This window comes from Grammomys surdaster, unplaced genomic scaffold, assembly GCF_004785775.1.
Source record: "Grammomys surdaster isolate TR1022 unplaced genomic scaffold, NIH_TR_1.0 241, whole genome shotgun sequence".
Classification (NCBI taxonomy): domain Eukaryota; kingdom Metazoa; phylum Chordata; class Mammalia; order Rodentia; family Muridae; genus Grammomys; species Grammomys surdaster.
Genome location: NW_021604686.1, coordinates 4,210,718 through 4,228,695, shown reverse-complemented (window position 1 = coordinate 4,228,695; position 17,978 = coordinate 4,210,718). Strand labels below are relative to the sequence as shown.

Sequence of the window (17,978 nt, the reverse complement as noted above, 5' to 3'; positions counted from 1 at the left end):
CCAACTTAATGGCAATAATTAATAATAAAACAGAGCAGTGCGTAAGTGGCCCCTGCCTTTAATCCCAGAATGTGGTAGACAGAGGCAGATGTATCTCTGTAAGTCCAAGGCCAGTCTGGTCTACAGAGCAAGTTCCAGGACAGCCAAGGTTGCACAGAAAACCCTGTCCTGAAACACTGAAAATAAAATAAAATAAAATAAAATAAAATAAAATAAAATAAAATAAAATAAAATAAAAAAATAAAAAAAATAAAATAAAATAAAATAGAACAATGGTAAGAATCAACATTCATAACATAAAGAATAGCACATAATTTTAAATTGGGGAATTTTTTATTTTTAGAATTCCCTATGCAATATTTCTGAGTCTACAGTCAACCATGAATAAATAAAAATGTAGAAAGCAAAGCTAAATGAAAATGACTGTATTTTGGAAATCTAAGGTCGATTGATAGCTTGTAACTTCCAGGAAAAGGTTTCTCTGCTAAAACTCAACTAAGTCTGATCATTTATCAGTTATTTAACCTTTACATAAAAAGGTAAACAGCTCATAGCCAGCATGGGCCAAAAGAACTTTCTCCTCCATATATCAGAGAATTATGAGGTGATAAATGCTTTAATCATGCAGGAAAAAAACCAAATACATAGTGAACGCTGTTGTACCTTCTACACTGCTGCAAGCTTGAATGCCTTCAGAGGACTTAAAAGGTAATCACCATTTCTACCCCCAGCCTTCAACATCCTCTCCTTTTCTGTTTTGGAGATCAGATACTAACAATAACTCATGTATGTGCATAAAGTTAGAAAATAACTGTATGTGTCCAAGGAAAAGAAACATAAAATACCTGAGAAGTTCTTAATGGTATACCTGTAGCTGATCTTGGGCATAGAAAAGAGTCTACAGTTAAAAAACAAGCAAACAGCAAAAGAAGATAAAAACAAACCAATCAAAGAACAGATGAAAAGTGCAAAAGAAGACTGACCTGATATCTAGTTACCACATTATTATGTTCAAATGCTCACTGCATACTAATCAAAAAATAAAAATTAGAAATCATACTCATACACACACAACATACTCAGAAAGCATGGCCTATTCAGAGGGAAAAAACAAGTAAAAAGGAACTATCTCTGAAAAAGGTGTCTTCGCAAATACACAAGTCAAAGACATGAAAAACTGTCAAACTCTAGTGTGGGGTGATTCAGGTCTATACTCCCAACACTTTATAGAGTTGGAGGATCAGAAATTCAAGATCATCTCTGGTTACATAGCAAGCTCTAAGACAGACTATACTATATGATACACTGTCTCAAACAAACCAAGAAGCAAACAGAATAGAAATCCCAGCGTGGGAAGAGAAAGATAGCCCAGAGAAAAAGGCACTTGCTGTCAAGACTCATATTAGTTTGACATCTGGGTCCTGCATGGGTGAAGGAGAGAAATTGGTCCTCCAAGTTTTTCTCTCATTTTTTTAAAGATTTATTTATTTATGTTATGTATATGAGTACACTGTTGCTCTGAGGACACTGGATCCCATTTTAGATGGTTGTGAGCCATCATGTGGTTGCTGGGGATTAAACTCAGGACCTCTGGAAGAGCAGTCAGTGCTCTTAACCCCTGAGCCCTCTCTCCAGCCCTTTTCTCTCATATTCAAACACATATGTACATTTCCCAACCTCAACAAAGACAAAGAAAATAAATTAAATTGTAAAACAAAATCTGTGAACAGGAGACAACTCAGTGCTTTGCACACTTGGTGCATAAGCCTGACGATCTGAGAAAGAACCCCACAACTAATGTAAAAGCTCGATGCCATAACACATCTACAAACCCAGTACTCCTATGCTAAGACACAAGGCAAAGACAGGACAGTCTCCAGAAACCTGTGAGCCAGGTAGCCTGATGTATACAGTAGTGAACAACAAAGAGATCCAACCACCTCAGAAAAGGTAAAACAAAGGACTGACATCCAAGGTTGTCTTCTGAGCATCACAGATGTGCCATGATACAGTCACCCTTACCCACGCAAACATGCCCACAACACATTCTCACAAATATACAAAAACATAAATCTGAGTGTGGTGGCATATACCTATAATCCTGGCACTCGGCCTAGGGCAGGAAAATCACAGGCTACCAGGCTATATAGCAATATCCAAAAATATAAGATAGTTATTCATTTCATATTGACTAATAAACATATACCAAACTTACTGTTGATTTTTTTCATTTAGAGTGTTCATGCCTTGAAGATCAGAAAGAGGTGTTCTTGGGTTTTTTCGGGTTATACCTAGCAAAAGAAAAAAAGAGTAGAAAATGTAAACAAATTAGTGCACTTTCAATACTAAAGAAAAAATTTCTAAAGAATTAATAAACTAAGTTTTAAACATTTGATAAATGTCAGATACTAAGAAAAGTTCTATAACTATCACCAGAACTTGATTAAATGAAGCCAAATAGGAAATTCAACAGAAAATTCTTATTTATTTCATTTAAGCATTGACATTAAGAAATACAAAAGTAAACAGGCTAAAAACTCAATATATATAAAATTCACTTACTCAAAACATGACTAACATAATCCCTTTGCATCCCTTTTTGCAACAAACACATTGCTGATATGTAGCATATACTTTAGAGATATTTTATCTTACAAATAAAGACTGAAAACCAAAGAGTGTATTTTCCTTATGGATATTTAAAATACTTAAAAAAGAATATTTAAAAACAGAATTTTCCCACAGGATCAGTAAATATAAGGTCATTAATTTCATAATGTATATATACACATAAAACATTTAAGATCCATAGGAAAGGAAGAAACCATGTATCTTTACAGAAGACCTTTATGAAAAATGACACAATCATACAGAGAAAATCCTACAGAGAATCTACAGAAGTCTTTTTATAGCTAATACATTTAGCAAAAATACAAGAAATTAAATTGACATGTAGAAATCAACTCTATACAAATGTAGTAAATGATCAAAGACTACTAATTCCATTCATAAAATCAAAATAATGTAAACTTAACAGAATAAGTAAAGATGTCTATATTGAAAATTATAAAACATCACTAAAAGAAATCAAGGGTCAAATCAATGAAATGATATCCATGATCATGACTAGAAAATATATTTTCAAGAAACTAATGTTCCTTAAATTAATCTACAGGTATAAATCTTTGTATTATATTTTGCTTCTAAGTATACTTTGGGTATCGGAATAATAAACCATTAAAGATGTTGTTTCCCAGGCTGTGGTATGGTGTTTGTTCCCTTTTTTTTCTATGTACATATTATTCATTATTACTTATTTTATTTTATTTATTTATTTATTTATTTATTTATTTATTTATTTATATTCTAGATGTTGCCCTCCCACCTGGTCCCCTTTCCTGGAATTCTTCATCCCATTCCCCCTCCTGTTTGCCTCTGAGAGGGCACCTTCCTCTCCCCTATCCCTCCCTGGGCATCCTCTTCCCTGGGGCCACAAGTCTCTACAGGATTAGGCACATCCTCTTCAACTGAGACCAGACAAGGTAGTCCTCTGCTACATATGTTCCAGGGGTCTTGGACCAGGCCGTACCAGTTCATGTATGCTCTTTGGTTGTTGGCTTAGTCTCTGGGAGCTCCCAGGGGTCCTGGTTAGTTGATAATGTTTGTTGCCATCCCCTTCCCTTCAGCTCCTTCAATCCTTCCCCTAACACTTCCACAGGGGTTATCATCCTGAGTAAGGTAACCCAGACCCAAAAAGGAAAATGTATATACTCACTGATAAGTGGATATTAGCCAAAAGAATAGAATACCCATGATATAACCCACAAACTGTAAAAAGTTTAACAAGAAGAATGAGAATGCTTCAATCATACTTAGAAAGGGGAACAAAATAATTAGGGAGGCAGAGGAAGGGAGGGACCTGGGTGAACAGGGGGGTTAGGGGGACAGGATCAGGTATGGGGGTAGAAACAGGAGAGATGCCCAGAGGGCCAGGAGAATAAATGGAAATATGCAGCCTCTGGGGGCGGGGTGGGGGGAACCTCTAGAAAGTTCCAGAGACTGGGATGTGAGAGGCTCCCAGGACACAATGGGGGTAACCTTAGCTTAAATGTCCCAGCAGTGCTAAGAAGGAACCTGAAGACACCACCTCCAGCACATTGACAGAACTCCCAATGAAGGATGGGGTCACCAATCCACCTTCAAAATTTCTGATCCAGAATTGTTCCTATCTAAAAGAAATGCAGGGACAAAAATGGAGCGGAGACTGAAGGAAAGGCTGTCCAGTGACCAGCCCAACTTGGGATCCATCCCACAGGCGGGCATCAAACCCTAACAGTATTACTGGTGCTGTGCTGTGCCTGCAGACAGGAGCCTAGCATGGCTGTCCTCTGGGAGGTTCTATCCAGCAGCTGACTGGGACAGATACAGATACTTACAGCCAACCATTGTTCTCTTAATATGATTTGAAAAGCATTAAGTTTTCAATTTGAGGAACTTTAACATCACTTTCCTCTACTTTTAGTTGATGATTATATATCCTAAATCTTTGCCTGCTTTTTTTTTCTTAAGTTTTCTTACGAATTTAATGGCTTTGATCCTTAAATCAGCATGACTCATTTCAAGGTTAACTCTTCATGGCAAGAGAGTTCTCTTTTAACAAATAAATGCCAAGGTGTTCAATACTATTCATTTGTTGAGCTCATCCTTTATTCCACTGAGCTATCTCAGCACCGTACTATGTTTACATGAATCCATTTCTGTACTTCTTATTTGGTTCGCAGATTTCCTTCCCTCCTCTGTTCCCTTCCTTCCATTTCTCTTCCTTTTTGCAAGACCATGTATTAAATCCAGGGCTTTGCGTACACTATTCAAGAGCCCTACCACTGGGCCACTCTCCACAGGAAGATGAGATTTTAAGTCTGCTACCAGGCTCATCTATACAAGTTTCCAAAAGACTGAGAATTAGGAGTTGCTTATTAGGTTGTTCTAAGTCATGGTCTCTAATTAGGTTGTACTCCAACTGCCAAGCAAAACTGCAGTCCTCGTGGGACTAGTATAAGGACGATTCACTCTCCGGTCCTTCAGACAAGTTGCTGAAGAAACCCAGTTCCTTATTACCTATTGGTTGAAGGCTCTGCTGGAACACTGAATGGAGCTGCTCACAACATAGACTGTGGCTTCTTTGACAGAGATGTAAAAGCTACCAAATAAAGGCATACCAAAGATGGGAATGGTAATCTTTTCTAATATTAGAGTGACACACAGACCCACTCTTGTAAAATATGAAAGAAGACTGGCTGCCTCAAGGGCATTTATAAACTTCATTTATTTAGGGCTAAAAATAAATTTTGTGTACATATTAGGTGCCCTACATGATTGTTGAGTTCACATTTTAATTCCAAAACATTTCTTTCAGATTTTTACCATTTTAATACTCAGATTAACTAATTACTCACTTTAATTCCTTTTCTATCTCTTTGTTGTTGTATCCAAGTGTATATCAAATATTTTTACCTTGATTCTAAGTATTTGGAGAAAGTCTGCTCTAAGATTTTTCATGCAAAGCTTTAGAAACTGGGGGCACTTAGTGGGCAAGTTTTAAAAGAATTATGGCAAGTTTTTCTTTATCTACTGAGATGATCACATGCTTTTTCTTTTACACAATGTTAACAAAGTGAGTGAACTTGACTGTTAACATGTTTTGGATCACCACTGTCCCCCTAAGGTCAATGCATTACAAGTTTAGCTCTGTAATGGTAGTAGAATTTTTAAAAATAGTTGGGCTGGTCATATGTATGTGGATACATATACATAGTATATATTAATAGTGCAAACAGAAAGGTGGTTCTGGGACTCCAGCCTCTTCTTCGTTCCTAGCCTTGGAGTGCGTGTTGTTATGCTATACACTCATCTTAGTATGATGCCTCATTTAAAGTAACAGTATAAAAAACATATTGCAGAATGTTATTTGCTTTTCATACCAATGATTTTTAGCTCTCAACATGTACTTCCTTTTCCTTTTTAAAGGTCTAACATGTTGTTTTTCCTAGATCCTTAATGTGAAAACTTTAATCATTATTTTATTACATTTTTTGAGGGTCCCCCCCATCTCCCACCCTCTAAGTTTGCATATTTCCATTTATTCTGCTTGCCCTCGGGGCTTCTCTCCTGCCCCCTGCCTCACCCAGGTCCCTCCTCCTCTCTGCCTCAGTGATTCCTTTCTTCTCCCTTCCTAGTGGGATTAAAGCATACTCACTTCGACCCATTTGCTTGTTAACCTTATTGAGTTCTGTGGATTACCTAGGTATTCGGTACTTTTTTGGCTAATATCCACCTATTAGTGAGTATATACCACGTGCGTCCTTTTGGGTCTGAGTTACCTCACTCAGGATGGTATCTCAGGATGATATTTTCTAGTTCCATCCATTTGCCTGCAAAACTCATAATGTCCTTGTTCTTAATAGCTGAGTAGTATTCCATTGTATAAATGAACCACATTTTTTGAATCCATTCTTTCTTTGTGGGACATCTGGGTTTTTTCCAGGTTCAGGCTATCGCAAATAAGGCCACTATAAACATAGTAGAGTACATGCCCCTGTGGTATGGTGGGGCATCTTTTAGGTATATGCCAAAGAGTGACATACTTGGGTCTTCAGGTAGATCTATTTCCAATTTTCTGAGGAACCTCCAGGTTGATTTCCAGAGTGGTGGTACCACATTTTTTCTTAATGTAAAAATTTAAGGACTAAAGAGATGGCTCAGTGGTTAAGAGCACTTAACTGCTCTTCAGGATAACCTGAGTTCAATTTCCAGCACCCACATCAGACAGTTCACAAATGCCCTACAACTCCAGATTCAAGGAATCTGACACCCTCTCTGGCTTCCAAAAGCACCTGTATATATAACATGCACACACACACACACCTAAATAAAAAGAAACTATGAAAATAATTTAAAGCTATATATTTTTAAGCACTTCAGATGCATTCTACACATGTGGTGGGCCATGATTGTATAACAGTAGTAACAAAATACTGTAAAGCTTTAAAGCTGCACCTGAATATATCTGCAGTAGAAAATGGAATACATATATATATATACATACATATGTACGTGTGTGTGTGTGTGTGTATATATGTGTGTGTGTGTGTGTGTGTATGTATGTATGTAAAATAAATTACAACACTAATATCCTTGGAATCGCCCATGTATAACGTCTTCATGCAGCCTATGCTGCAATCAGACACAAACTACAATATGGTCCGGGCTCAATCAAAAAGAACCAAAAGCAAAGGAACTACATACAACTACTTTAGATTTACGTTCATTTAAGCTGTTCTCAAAAGATCTGTAGACTGTTTTTGAAAGACTGAGAAATGAACAATCAGAATGAAGACTATGTATCTTTACAAATAATTTCAATAATTATGAATAAATTCTAAAGACATCTTTTTAAAATGACTTACCTTTATTTTTCCTACAAGGAAACACACACACACATTATACATTTTCTTATACCAATAGAGTGAAAAAGAACTCATCGCATTTATTTTTAAGTACTTCCACTTAAATTGCTTTTTTATTAAGTAAAATATTATGGAGTTTCAACTCTAAAACTCTAATAAAAGTAGTAACCTAAATGCGTGGCAATTTATTAAATGCACAATGCAGATCTTGATTAAATTTGTCCCACTATAAACAAATGACTTAATTTTCTGAAAAACTCATTTTTTATCACAATAGGAGTATGTGTAACCACACAGAAGACCAAAGAACCTACTTCATACAGACTTACGAAAAGTCAAGGAAGAAATGGAGACCAAGTGCATCTTTTATATCAATTTTAAACAATAAACAGATATATATTTGGAATGTTATTCTTTATGCTGAAATTCTGATGTGGTGAGTTCTCTTATATCAGACATAGAAAGTCTGAGTCAAGGGTTAAAGTCAACTTAAATGAATCCTCTAGAAATTCACAATTATAACATTGCTGATGTAAGAATCAAACATAAGTAAGTACAAACTTTAGCCAGATATGAGGAAGCTTTGGGAAGTGTTGAATATCATAATCACTTTGTTAATTTCATGAGTTTCTATATATGTAAGACTTACCAAATTGTTCTCTTATTTTATTTGAATTACATTTCACTAAAACTTTCAAAAAACAAGAGAAAAATTACTGCATATATTTATGCAATTAATCAGATACTTCCAAGACAAAATTAGAAACCAATTCAGTGACGCTGGCCTAGATAACCAACAATGTGGTGCATAGCAAACAGGACAGTCAAAATCACCGACATTAAAGAACAGGTGTATCAGCAATTTCAAGAGAAAGCCAAAGAGTCTGTGTAAAAGACCGTGAAAGGCATGTTCCTATGTGCTCTCCACGCTACCCTCATGAATGCTCTTGATTTCCATTTCCAAATGGATGTGACAACACAGGGTTAAGAGGACTTGAAGCCTTACTGTACTTCTCTTCCTTGCACCTCTGTAGAATCTCTAAGCTCCTCTGATGAACTGGGTGTTGGAGAAAGCTAAAACTATCCATACTTTTCAAAATCCCACACGGTGTTGTATCATCATGTCCTTAAGAAGCACAACAAAATAAAAAATGGAAAAAAGAAAAAGACATTATATAAGCTCAAAGCAATAAGAGAATGAAATACAATGATGACAACTATCTTGATATATTTTAAAATATTAAATAATATGAATGATTCTCTCCAACTAACAAGTAATAGGAAGAAACAAATATTCTTCTCAACTATTCCAAATGTCTATTTTATTAATCAAAGTATTCTAAGTTAATGCTATATTAAAATTTCTAGGTTAAAGTATAAGGAACATTCAAACAAGTAGTATCATCTGGTTGTTTTTAGAAAATTATTCCTTTCTGAAATATCTTTAGCATATAGTTGGCAATATTCATAGAATCTGAGAGAAATTATACCCAAACAATTACGAAAAAATGTACTGTCTTTTACAAATCTGGCAATCAGGCACAATTGTCTTGTCAGTGTCTGCTGAGTGTGTGATAAAAGTAAATAGTAGCACACCAAAAATGGGGGTCCCGAGCAGCACCCTACACTTATAAATCTGAAAAACAGCTGGAGAACCCATACCTCATCACTGTATGAGGAGATAAAGTGAATTACTAGCAGGAAAGAGAAGAGACAAGAGTAAAGACCAAAGCACTCATTGAGTGCTAGCCAAGTGAGCCATTGGAGCAGTAAGGCGTGGGGGAAAGGCAATGTCAATACCATAAATATCAGCAAGAAATTGATTTAAGGCAGAAGGTAGAGTTTCCATATTTCAAGAGAGATGAATTCTTGAGTGCCATTCTCTCAGAGTTAGAGAGGAATGGCAACATTTAACAATTTTGCTTCTAACAATGACAAGTGTATAATCTAGGAACAAATCAAGTGACACGTAATGAACTGAAGCTCCATTAGTGCACTTTATTGTACAATTAATTAGGAATGGGTCTCAATGTCATAAATTACAAGTGAAAAATATAATTAACATAGTAATTTATATCTAGTCTAAGTTAAAAAACAATTCCAATTGCTCAAAAAGTGGCCCATATCACTTCCTTTACACTGTTACTATCAAACAAATTATATTGTTTAAACAGTATGACCATCCCCATAGAATTAGTTATTACTTTAAGCAGCTGTCTCTCAAATTGGAGTGCTAAAAAATGTAAAAAATTATGTTTATTCCATCTTTGTGTAGTTAACTACAATGGTGCTCTTTATTTCTTCCCTAATGTTTCTATTATCCTTTTTTAAAACTGTATTTATGTGTATGTATCTATATTCTGTGTGTATGTGCACACTTAAGTGCAACTCTATCCAGTAGAGGACATTTGATCCCCCTAGAGCTGGAGTTGCCAGTGGTTGTGAGCCACCTAACAAGGATGCTGGGAACTGAACTCAGGTCCTCTGGAAAAGCAGCAAGTGCACTTATGTAACTGCTGAGTCACCTCTCCAGGCCATTACTATCATCTTAACCATTTCAACCACAAGAACTCCCTTTCATATTTCCTATGGAGGTGTGGTAGTTTGAATAGGAATAGTCCCCATAGGTTCATAGGTTTTGAATGCTTGGTCATTAGAGAATAGGGCTACTTGACAGGGTTGAGGAGGTGTAGCCTTGTAGGAGTACACGTGGCCTTGTTAGAGGAAGCACATCACTGGGGGGCGGGGAAAGCTTTGCAGTTTCAAATGCTCAAGATAGGCCCAGGGTTTCTGTTCCTGCCCTTCCCAGCACTATGTCTGCCTGCTTACTGCCACAATTTCAGCCATGACAACAATGAACTTAAACCTCTGAAGCTAACTCCAATGAAAGGGTTTCCTTTTTAAGAGCTGTTGTGGTCATGGTGTCTCTTCACAGCACTATAACAATGACTAAGTTAGTGGGAAAGTCTACTAATAATCAAATCACTTAGGATTCCCTAGGACTATTTTTTGCTTTTGTTGTTGGGTTGTTTTGCTTTGTCTTTGAGACAAAGTCTCTTCTAAATAACCCTGGCTGTCCTGGAACTCATTATGTAGACTAAACTGGCCTGGAAGTTGAACAGTCTGACTGACTCTACCTCCCAGGTGAAAAATCAGAACTGAAGTTTAAAAGCTGACTTTGAAGGTTTGTGTATTCCTACGATACACAAGTTAGTTTGGAACCACAGAAGAACAAGGAAGCACTCATATACTCCTACTGAAAGGCATGTCTCAAGTACATATAAATTAGAAGATTCTAACTATACACATTCAAATAGCCACATGTGTCTATGAACTTGGCTTCATGAACAATAGAAAATAGAGTGTCTCATGGCTTAAAGAAAGAAGAAATACCCAAAAAAAATCATTTATAAAATTCAAACTAAAAACTCAATAAACCGAGTTATCAGGTTAAGAAGCGAACAGATCATCCTTTAATAGAAAAAGAAAAAGTGCTCTTACTTACAAAATTAGTCACTAGATAAGGTGACTGGGGCAGGAGACTCAACCATATTACACTGCCTGACCCCAATGTTTTTTGTTTCCTAATTTGCCTTTTCACATTAAATTATGATTGAATTTGTAGAAAAAAAAAACATACAGGTGGACAAAATGAAGAAAACATTAAAGTCCAATTCTGAATCACTATTTGATTACTAGCTTGCATTTTTGTTCATAACTACTACATGCCTTATGTATGTGATGATTTTAATGATGTACGTTCATATATTTGAATTCTTGATCTACAGTTGGTGAGATTGTTTGAGAAGAATTTGTAAGTCTGACCTTCTTGCAAGAGGTGTCACTCACTGGGCCTGGGCTTTTGAGGTTTGAACCTTTCAGATCAGATGTGAGCACTCAGACACTGCTCCAAGCACCGTGCTTGCCTACACCATACTGGACACGGACTAGCCCTCCAAAACTGTAAACAAGCCCCCAAATAAATCCTCCCCTTTATGACCAGCCTTGGTCATGGTTGTTCCATCACACAACAGTAACCCTAACTAAGATACTCATTATTCCTATCAATACCTATTAATGAAAATATAGCAACATATGCTTACATACATACAGAAACATACATTTAATCACTTAAAGGCGTATGTGATTTATCATCTATGAAACATGATTACAGAGTATGGCAAATAAACAGAACAAAACAAAATACTAGCAAGAATGGCTTACCACTTTTTCTTTGAATGTGTCTTTTCCCAGCTTCCCTGAAAGCAACTACAGCTCTGAAAAATGCTCGGAGAACTGCCCATCGGAAAACAGCTACAGGATCAATGCCAGTCATCCCAGAAACAAAAGCGTTCCTGCTACTTCTCAAAAGAGCCACAATGTCTGGACGCATATGATCTGTATTTTTTTCCCGAAAATCCTATGAAAAAAAGTACAAATGGTATTTCTGAAAAAGACTATTAAAATCAAGAAGATAGTAGGTTTGAATAGTGGGAGTGAACAGAGATTATAGAGCTTGGTTTTATTTTCTCCTTCAATGATAAAAGAATTAGAGATGGAAAAGAACTGAATACTAGCCAGTTAGTATGTTATAAATATCTGACCCTGCACAAACAAAGAGTGGTACAGAAGAATGAAGTACCTTTGTTATTTTTGATACCTATAATTTATAGTTTTCTGTTATCAGCTACTTTCTACTATGCTTTGTTTATATCGTTATATATTAAAATGGAACTAACACATTAGACTTTGTTGATTTTGTTTCAATTTTGGCAGTATTCCTTTTGTATTGAGACAGGATACCACTATGTAGTCCTGGCTAGTCCTAGAACCCATTATGTAGATTATGTTGGCCTTAAATTTACACAGATCCCACTCCCTCTGCCTTGGGCAGTACTGGAATTAAAGGAACGTGCCACCATTCCCAGAAGCTCTTTTGATTTCTTTATGGTTCTTTTTATTGTGTTGACATCTGATTGTTATCATGTCCTTCTCATTCAGTTGGGTTAAATGTGCACTTTTACAAGTTTCTTGAGATGGAACCTGATATACTTTTCATCCTAATTTCTTGTCAAGCATTTGTCTTAAAGGATTTAACTAGATTCTACAAACTTTAAAATACTGAAGTCCTAACTATTCAGTTGAAAATATATATATATATATATATATATTAATTAGTTTTAGTTGTATTTTTCTCTGGATTGATTCATCAACTAATTGGAAGAATTTTGCTTAACATTTAAATACGTAGTAACTGCCTAAGTTACTGTTTTAAAAGTGCTACCTGATTTTTCTGTTTGATATTTTGTGTGTGTGCCCTGTAGCTCAACAGATTTGTCTCCAGCCACTTTTATTTAGCTATAGCTTTTGCAGTGCTAGCAATTACACTTAACGAGCATCACACACAGTAGATGAGCACTCTACCACAGCTACAGTCTCAACACGACAGCTATTTGTGCTCTCTTTCTGTTATAATCGGAATCAAAGTTACTGGGTATAAATAACTTTTGATTAACATTGTATCAACTGGACACGTTTCTCGTTGTGAAATACCCCTTTTTATCTCCAGTAATATCTCTAGCATTTGTCTAGTTTCTTTCATGAGTATATATTTTCACCTTTTAATCATCTTTTAGTTTCAGTCTACTCAATAACATACAGAAACATCAGAGAAACACGTGTGTGTACTATATTATAAAGGTCTCTATAAATCTTGGGCATTTGCATACTTGGTTCCCACTTGGTGATGCTGTTTGGGGGGTTCAAGAGTGTGCTCTTGCTGAAGTATGCCAATGTGGTCAGGTTGTGAGTTTAAAGACTTACACCATTTCTTCTTCCAATTTGCTGCTTTGTGCTTGCAATTCAAGATGTAAGCACCTCAGCTTCTCCTCCAGCCACCATACCTGCTGCCATACCCTATCCTGATGGACTCTTACTTTCTGTCTTGAACATGGTGTTTTACTATCACACTAGAAAAGAAACTACATCATCTAACAGGCTCAAAATTTTTGCTTTGTTTTACTTTATAAATTATATCTAAAATCTGCTTCTTACCTATGTATTCCATCTCAGATATGGTACCTCAAATAGATTCAATTACTTCCCACTATAAAATATTCATTTATAACATCCATAAAGTATATGGAGATCTCCACACTATACCTTATGTAAAATCTTTCCCATTTCTACTGCTACTCTATGGTTCAATTTAATACTTCACCTCAATTTAAAAGGGGAGGGAGGTAAAGAGGGAGAATCAATAAATTCTAAGAATCTAGTCTTGCCCTCTCTGCTGGCCTTAAAAACACAAATCTGCTGTAATAGTTTCACAGTTCCTATAACAATTTCAACAAAAACCTACACTCCAGTAGTGAAGTTGGTGGTAACACCTGCAACTGAAGCACTCAGAAGGCTGACACAGGACTGTTAACTGCTCCAACAAGTATGGGTTGTACAGGGACCCCTGAATTCCACTAAAACCTCAGGTGTTTTCACCTAAGGTCCTTTACTGTGGCCTAGAAGCCCTTCAAGATTTAATCTAATGTCTGCTCTCGGAATTCACTAAAATACGTCACTCACCTGTAACAGTCTCATCTCACTGACCTTTCATGCACTATTTCAGCATACTTCATGCCTTCCTTACTTTATAGCCTCTAATTCACTATCTCAACCTACCAGTGTAACATTTACTTTATTTCCTCTCTTTAATTAAAAGTATTTTAGAAAAATCCTTGTAAATCTACAAATTAAAAGGTAATTACTTCCTTACTTTAGCTCATGGAAAAATTTATAGTACATAGATAGAAATATATGATATGCATATGATATATACATATATATACACATACTCTTACAAATCTGTCTGTCTAGCTTATCACTGTATAATCACAAATACTGAACAGGGAAATGACATATAGGATTTAATAAATAATTCTTTAAAAAATGAATCAGTAAATGGTTAAATAATTAATTAAGATTTCTACCACAACTAGACACGGTGACACACCTCTGTAATCCTAGCCACTTACGATGAGAGGCAGGAGAATTAGGAGTTCAAGGACACCCTCTGCTACACAGAAAATCTGAGACTCTCTAAGCTACATAAAACTGTCTCAAAAACAGAAAAGAAAACAAAAATCAGTAAGTCATTGACTTTTTATATTATTTCATTACTGCATTAAAAGAAAACTAAGTATCATAAGTGGCAAGTTTAAGCTTCCAAAGATTTAAGAGTTACATCTGTATTGTAAATAAATAAAATATCCAATTAAAAAAAAAGATTTAGGAGTTAACCATCTTCGCAGTTAAATACAATATATGCAAGAATTAATATTAATATACCTAGAAAGAATGAAAGCTCACAACTAACTAATGGTGCTCAGAACAGAAGCTTCTAAAAGACTGTAATGAGTATCATTAAAGGAAAACAAGTGAATTATGAGGATGAACAATGAGTTTGAGACACACAGATACTATCTGTTCTAGATTTTAAAAGTTCACTAAAATGGCCTAATAGATTTATCTACAGAAGGAAACCAGTAGAAACATTATCTAAATGGTAATATACTGAAAAATAGATCTCAATTCTAGTTCTATGATTACAAAATGTCTCCAACGGCTACAGATCTAGAGCCTCCAAAAACTACAAAAAAAGTAGCATGCCAGAAATAGTGATGATACACCTGGAGGAAGAGTGAGGGGTGTAGCTATGATCAGGAAACAATGTTTACATGCATAGAACTGTCAAAGATAAAAGTGTTCTATATTTTAAAATACATATTTCTGCCCTAAAGCCATATTCAATAAGAAATTTACTGACCTTTACTCCATATTTTACTTTTCCAGCATAATGTTTTATGATAAAAGCAGGCTCCATCACAGCTGGAAATTCAATGTAAGAATTCTCTTCATGTTGATGTTTAAACTTGTCAAGTAACGTTTGATTTGTAGCCTGTGGAAAGCTGAATTGAAAGAGGTAACAAATTATGAGAAAGATGTAGTCTTTTATAAAGCGTAATATTAAAGTACATTATACTATACAGTTAATGAAGAGTTTTTACCTACAGTATCTAGTAAGATTCTTTTTTTTTTTGGCAGGGACGGGAGCTGAGAGGGATAGGAATGAGACTTACTATGTAGCTTTGGGTAGCCTGGAACTTGGACTGTAGAGCAGGCTGGCCATGAACTCGGCCTCCTGAATGCTGGGATTAAAGGCATGTGCCACCACACCCAAGTACTATTAGACTCTTGTAACGAGCTAAGAACTCAGGTTCCCACTTCATAGACGAGGAGCCACACTTTACACTTAGCCTGAGAAATGAGCCCAAGTCACTGGGTATTAAAAGTTACACTGTTCAGCAATACTATACAGCCCAAAGGAAAATAAAAACCAAAACCATACATATCCTTTGAGGTCAATTATCTTTCAAAAAGGAAATAATCTTTGGTTCTTCAATAGATGCTTGAAGTACACACTCATTTTTTTTATTGCCTTGACTATTTTTTTTTAACATGAGATGCTCACACTCATTTTTTGTTTCTTATTTTCTCACACATGAATAAGAAATAATTTTCTTATCTACATCAATTACTGTGCTAGAATGCTGAAAACAGGATTACTTGGAGATTTTAGTGGAACTCACAAAGTCAGAATGTTGAATAAAGTTTCCCATGGAAATGAGGACCGCTACTGGAAACTGGGTTTGATAATTTTTCATACATTCTGGAAAAAGAACTCATCTATGTTTTGTTCATGCCCAGAAACTTTCTATAAAGCTGAGTTTAAAGACCATAGGTTAACTTATCTGGGAGGGCATTACAAAACATGAATTCATGGTTTTCACGGATACTGTTGCCTACTTTTTCTCATACTCACAGTGAGGATCAGCAACAACAACAACAAAAAAATCAGATCAGATAGATTTTACAAACTTGTAATTCAGGCAAAAAAGATCACATTTCAAGTTAAAACAAAGCAATCGTTAGCACCAAGTGGATTACATGATAAGAGGGTACTGCAGGAACTGGTCAGCTTCCAGGACACTTAAGTCTTAACACGTGTAGAAGAGCTCATAGTGCCTTCTTCAAACAGGGCCTCCTACAAACAAAACTAGTTCCCGAAGAGTCATTTGCCCCTGACTGCTGTCCAAGTACTACAGCCAAGGAGAAGCAGGCCCTAACAGGAAAGTTTGCACCAAATGCAGCTTTTAGTGTCACCCAGGTTATGAAGGGTTTGCAAACATAAAAATGAGTTGTGAAATTGTGAGAGATTCTACCAGAAGAAGGTTAAGGAGACTGTACAGAGTCAGAAACCCAGAAGAGGGCTATGAGTGAACACAAGCTGCAATGGAGATTCCAGAAATCTGGAGATGCCAGAAACATGAAAGATCTCCAAGGAATGCCATAGGCAACCAGCCTCAGGAAGTTGCCAAGAAAGCAGGAGATTTCAAAGCTATAAAGGTAGAGCACATGAGAATTCCGATTATACCACCACGTGACTTGGGTGATAATGTATAGATGTTCAAATTTAATGTTGCCCTAGTGGGTTCCAGTTTTAGCTTGGCCTGGACTCTCCTTTCTATAGTCCCATCCCTCCCTGCTGAATAGGAATGGTGATCCAGTGCTTGTCCTTACCACTAGATATTAAATGCATACAACTTGTATCTTTAATTTTATAAGAGGTCACAATTAAAAGTTGCCTTCAAGAGCAAAATAAGATAAAGCTCGAACTATTAAAACTGTAGAGATTCTGGGAGGTAGACTAAATAATTTGCATTATGAGCTAGACCTGAGCCTTTGGGAACCAGGGACAAAGAGTTATGATTTGTACATGAAATGTTTCCTGAAGACTTGTGTATTTAAAACTTAGTCCTCAATGCAGCAGGATGACAAGGTGATACTGAATTCATAATTAGACAGACAATTAGGAGGTGTGGCCTCATTGAAAGAAGAAGGTCACTAGGACCCACCTTCAACCCTGAATCTCTTCTTATACAATACTTCCTCAAACCAAAGACAACTGAACCAAGAAAGTAGAATGAAGCCTTTTAAACTAGGACTCAGTCTTTCCTCGGGTATTTTTATCAGTGATGGAAATGACTAATTATTAGGAGTTTTGAATAGAAGATCTAACAGATAGAAAAAGAAGAATCTTTCAGAAAACAATTTAATGTTAGCTAAGTAATGAGTAATATTATGACATGGTTATGAAAATACTAAATACCAATTCTTAACCTTAACATGATGGGGCAGTGGTGGTGCACGCCTTTAATCCCAGCACTTGAGAGGCAGAGGCAGGCAGATTTCTGAGTTCAAGGCCAGCCTGGTCTACAGAGTGAGTTCCAGGACAGCCAGGGCTGTACACAGAAACCCTGTCTCGAAAAAAAAAAAAAAAAAAAAAAAGTTTACTAAACTCTTTAAAGTTTATTAAAAAGTTGAAGTAAATGGGCTCTCTCTCTCTCTCGCTCTCTCTCTCTCTCTCTCTCTCTCTCTCTCTCTCTCTCTCTCTCGTGT

General features: G+C 36.1%; 1 protein-coding gene across 7 annotated transcripts in view; it reads right to left on the bottom strand.

Annotated features, from left to right (window-relative positions):
- Myo9a (myosin IXA) overlaps positions 1–17,978 on the bottom strand; it is a 188,361-nt gene that overhangs the window by 84,961 nt on the left and 85,422 nt on the right. For all 7 annotated transcript variants that reach the window (XM_028774384.1, XM_028774386.1, XM_028774390.1 and 4 more), the window contains 4 exons: positions 15,286–15,427; positions 11,691–11,886; positions 8,473–8,592; positions 2,216–2,291 (listed from right to left, as the gene is read on the bottom strand). In XM_028774384.1, the coding sequence (XP_028630217.1) occupies positions 2,216–2,291; positions 8,473–8,592; positions 11,691–11,886; positions 15,286–15,427 (534 nt within the window). The remainder of the gene's footprint in view (positions 1–2,215; positions 2,292–8,472; positions 8,593–11,690; positions 11,887–15,285; positions 15,428–17,978) is intronic.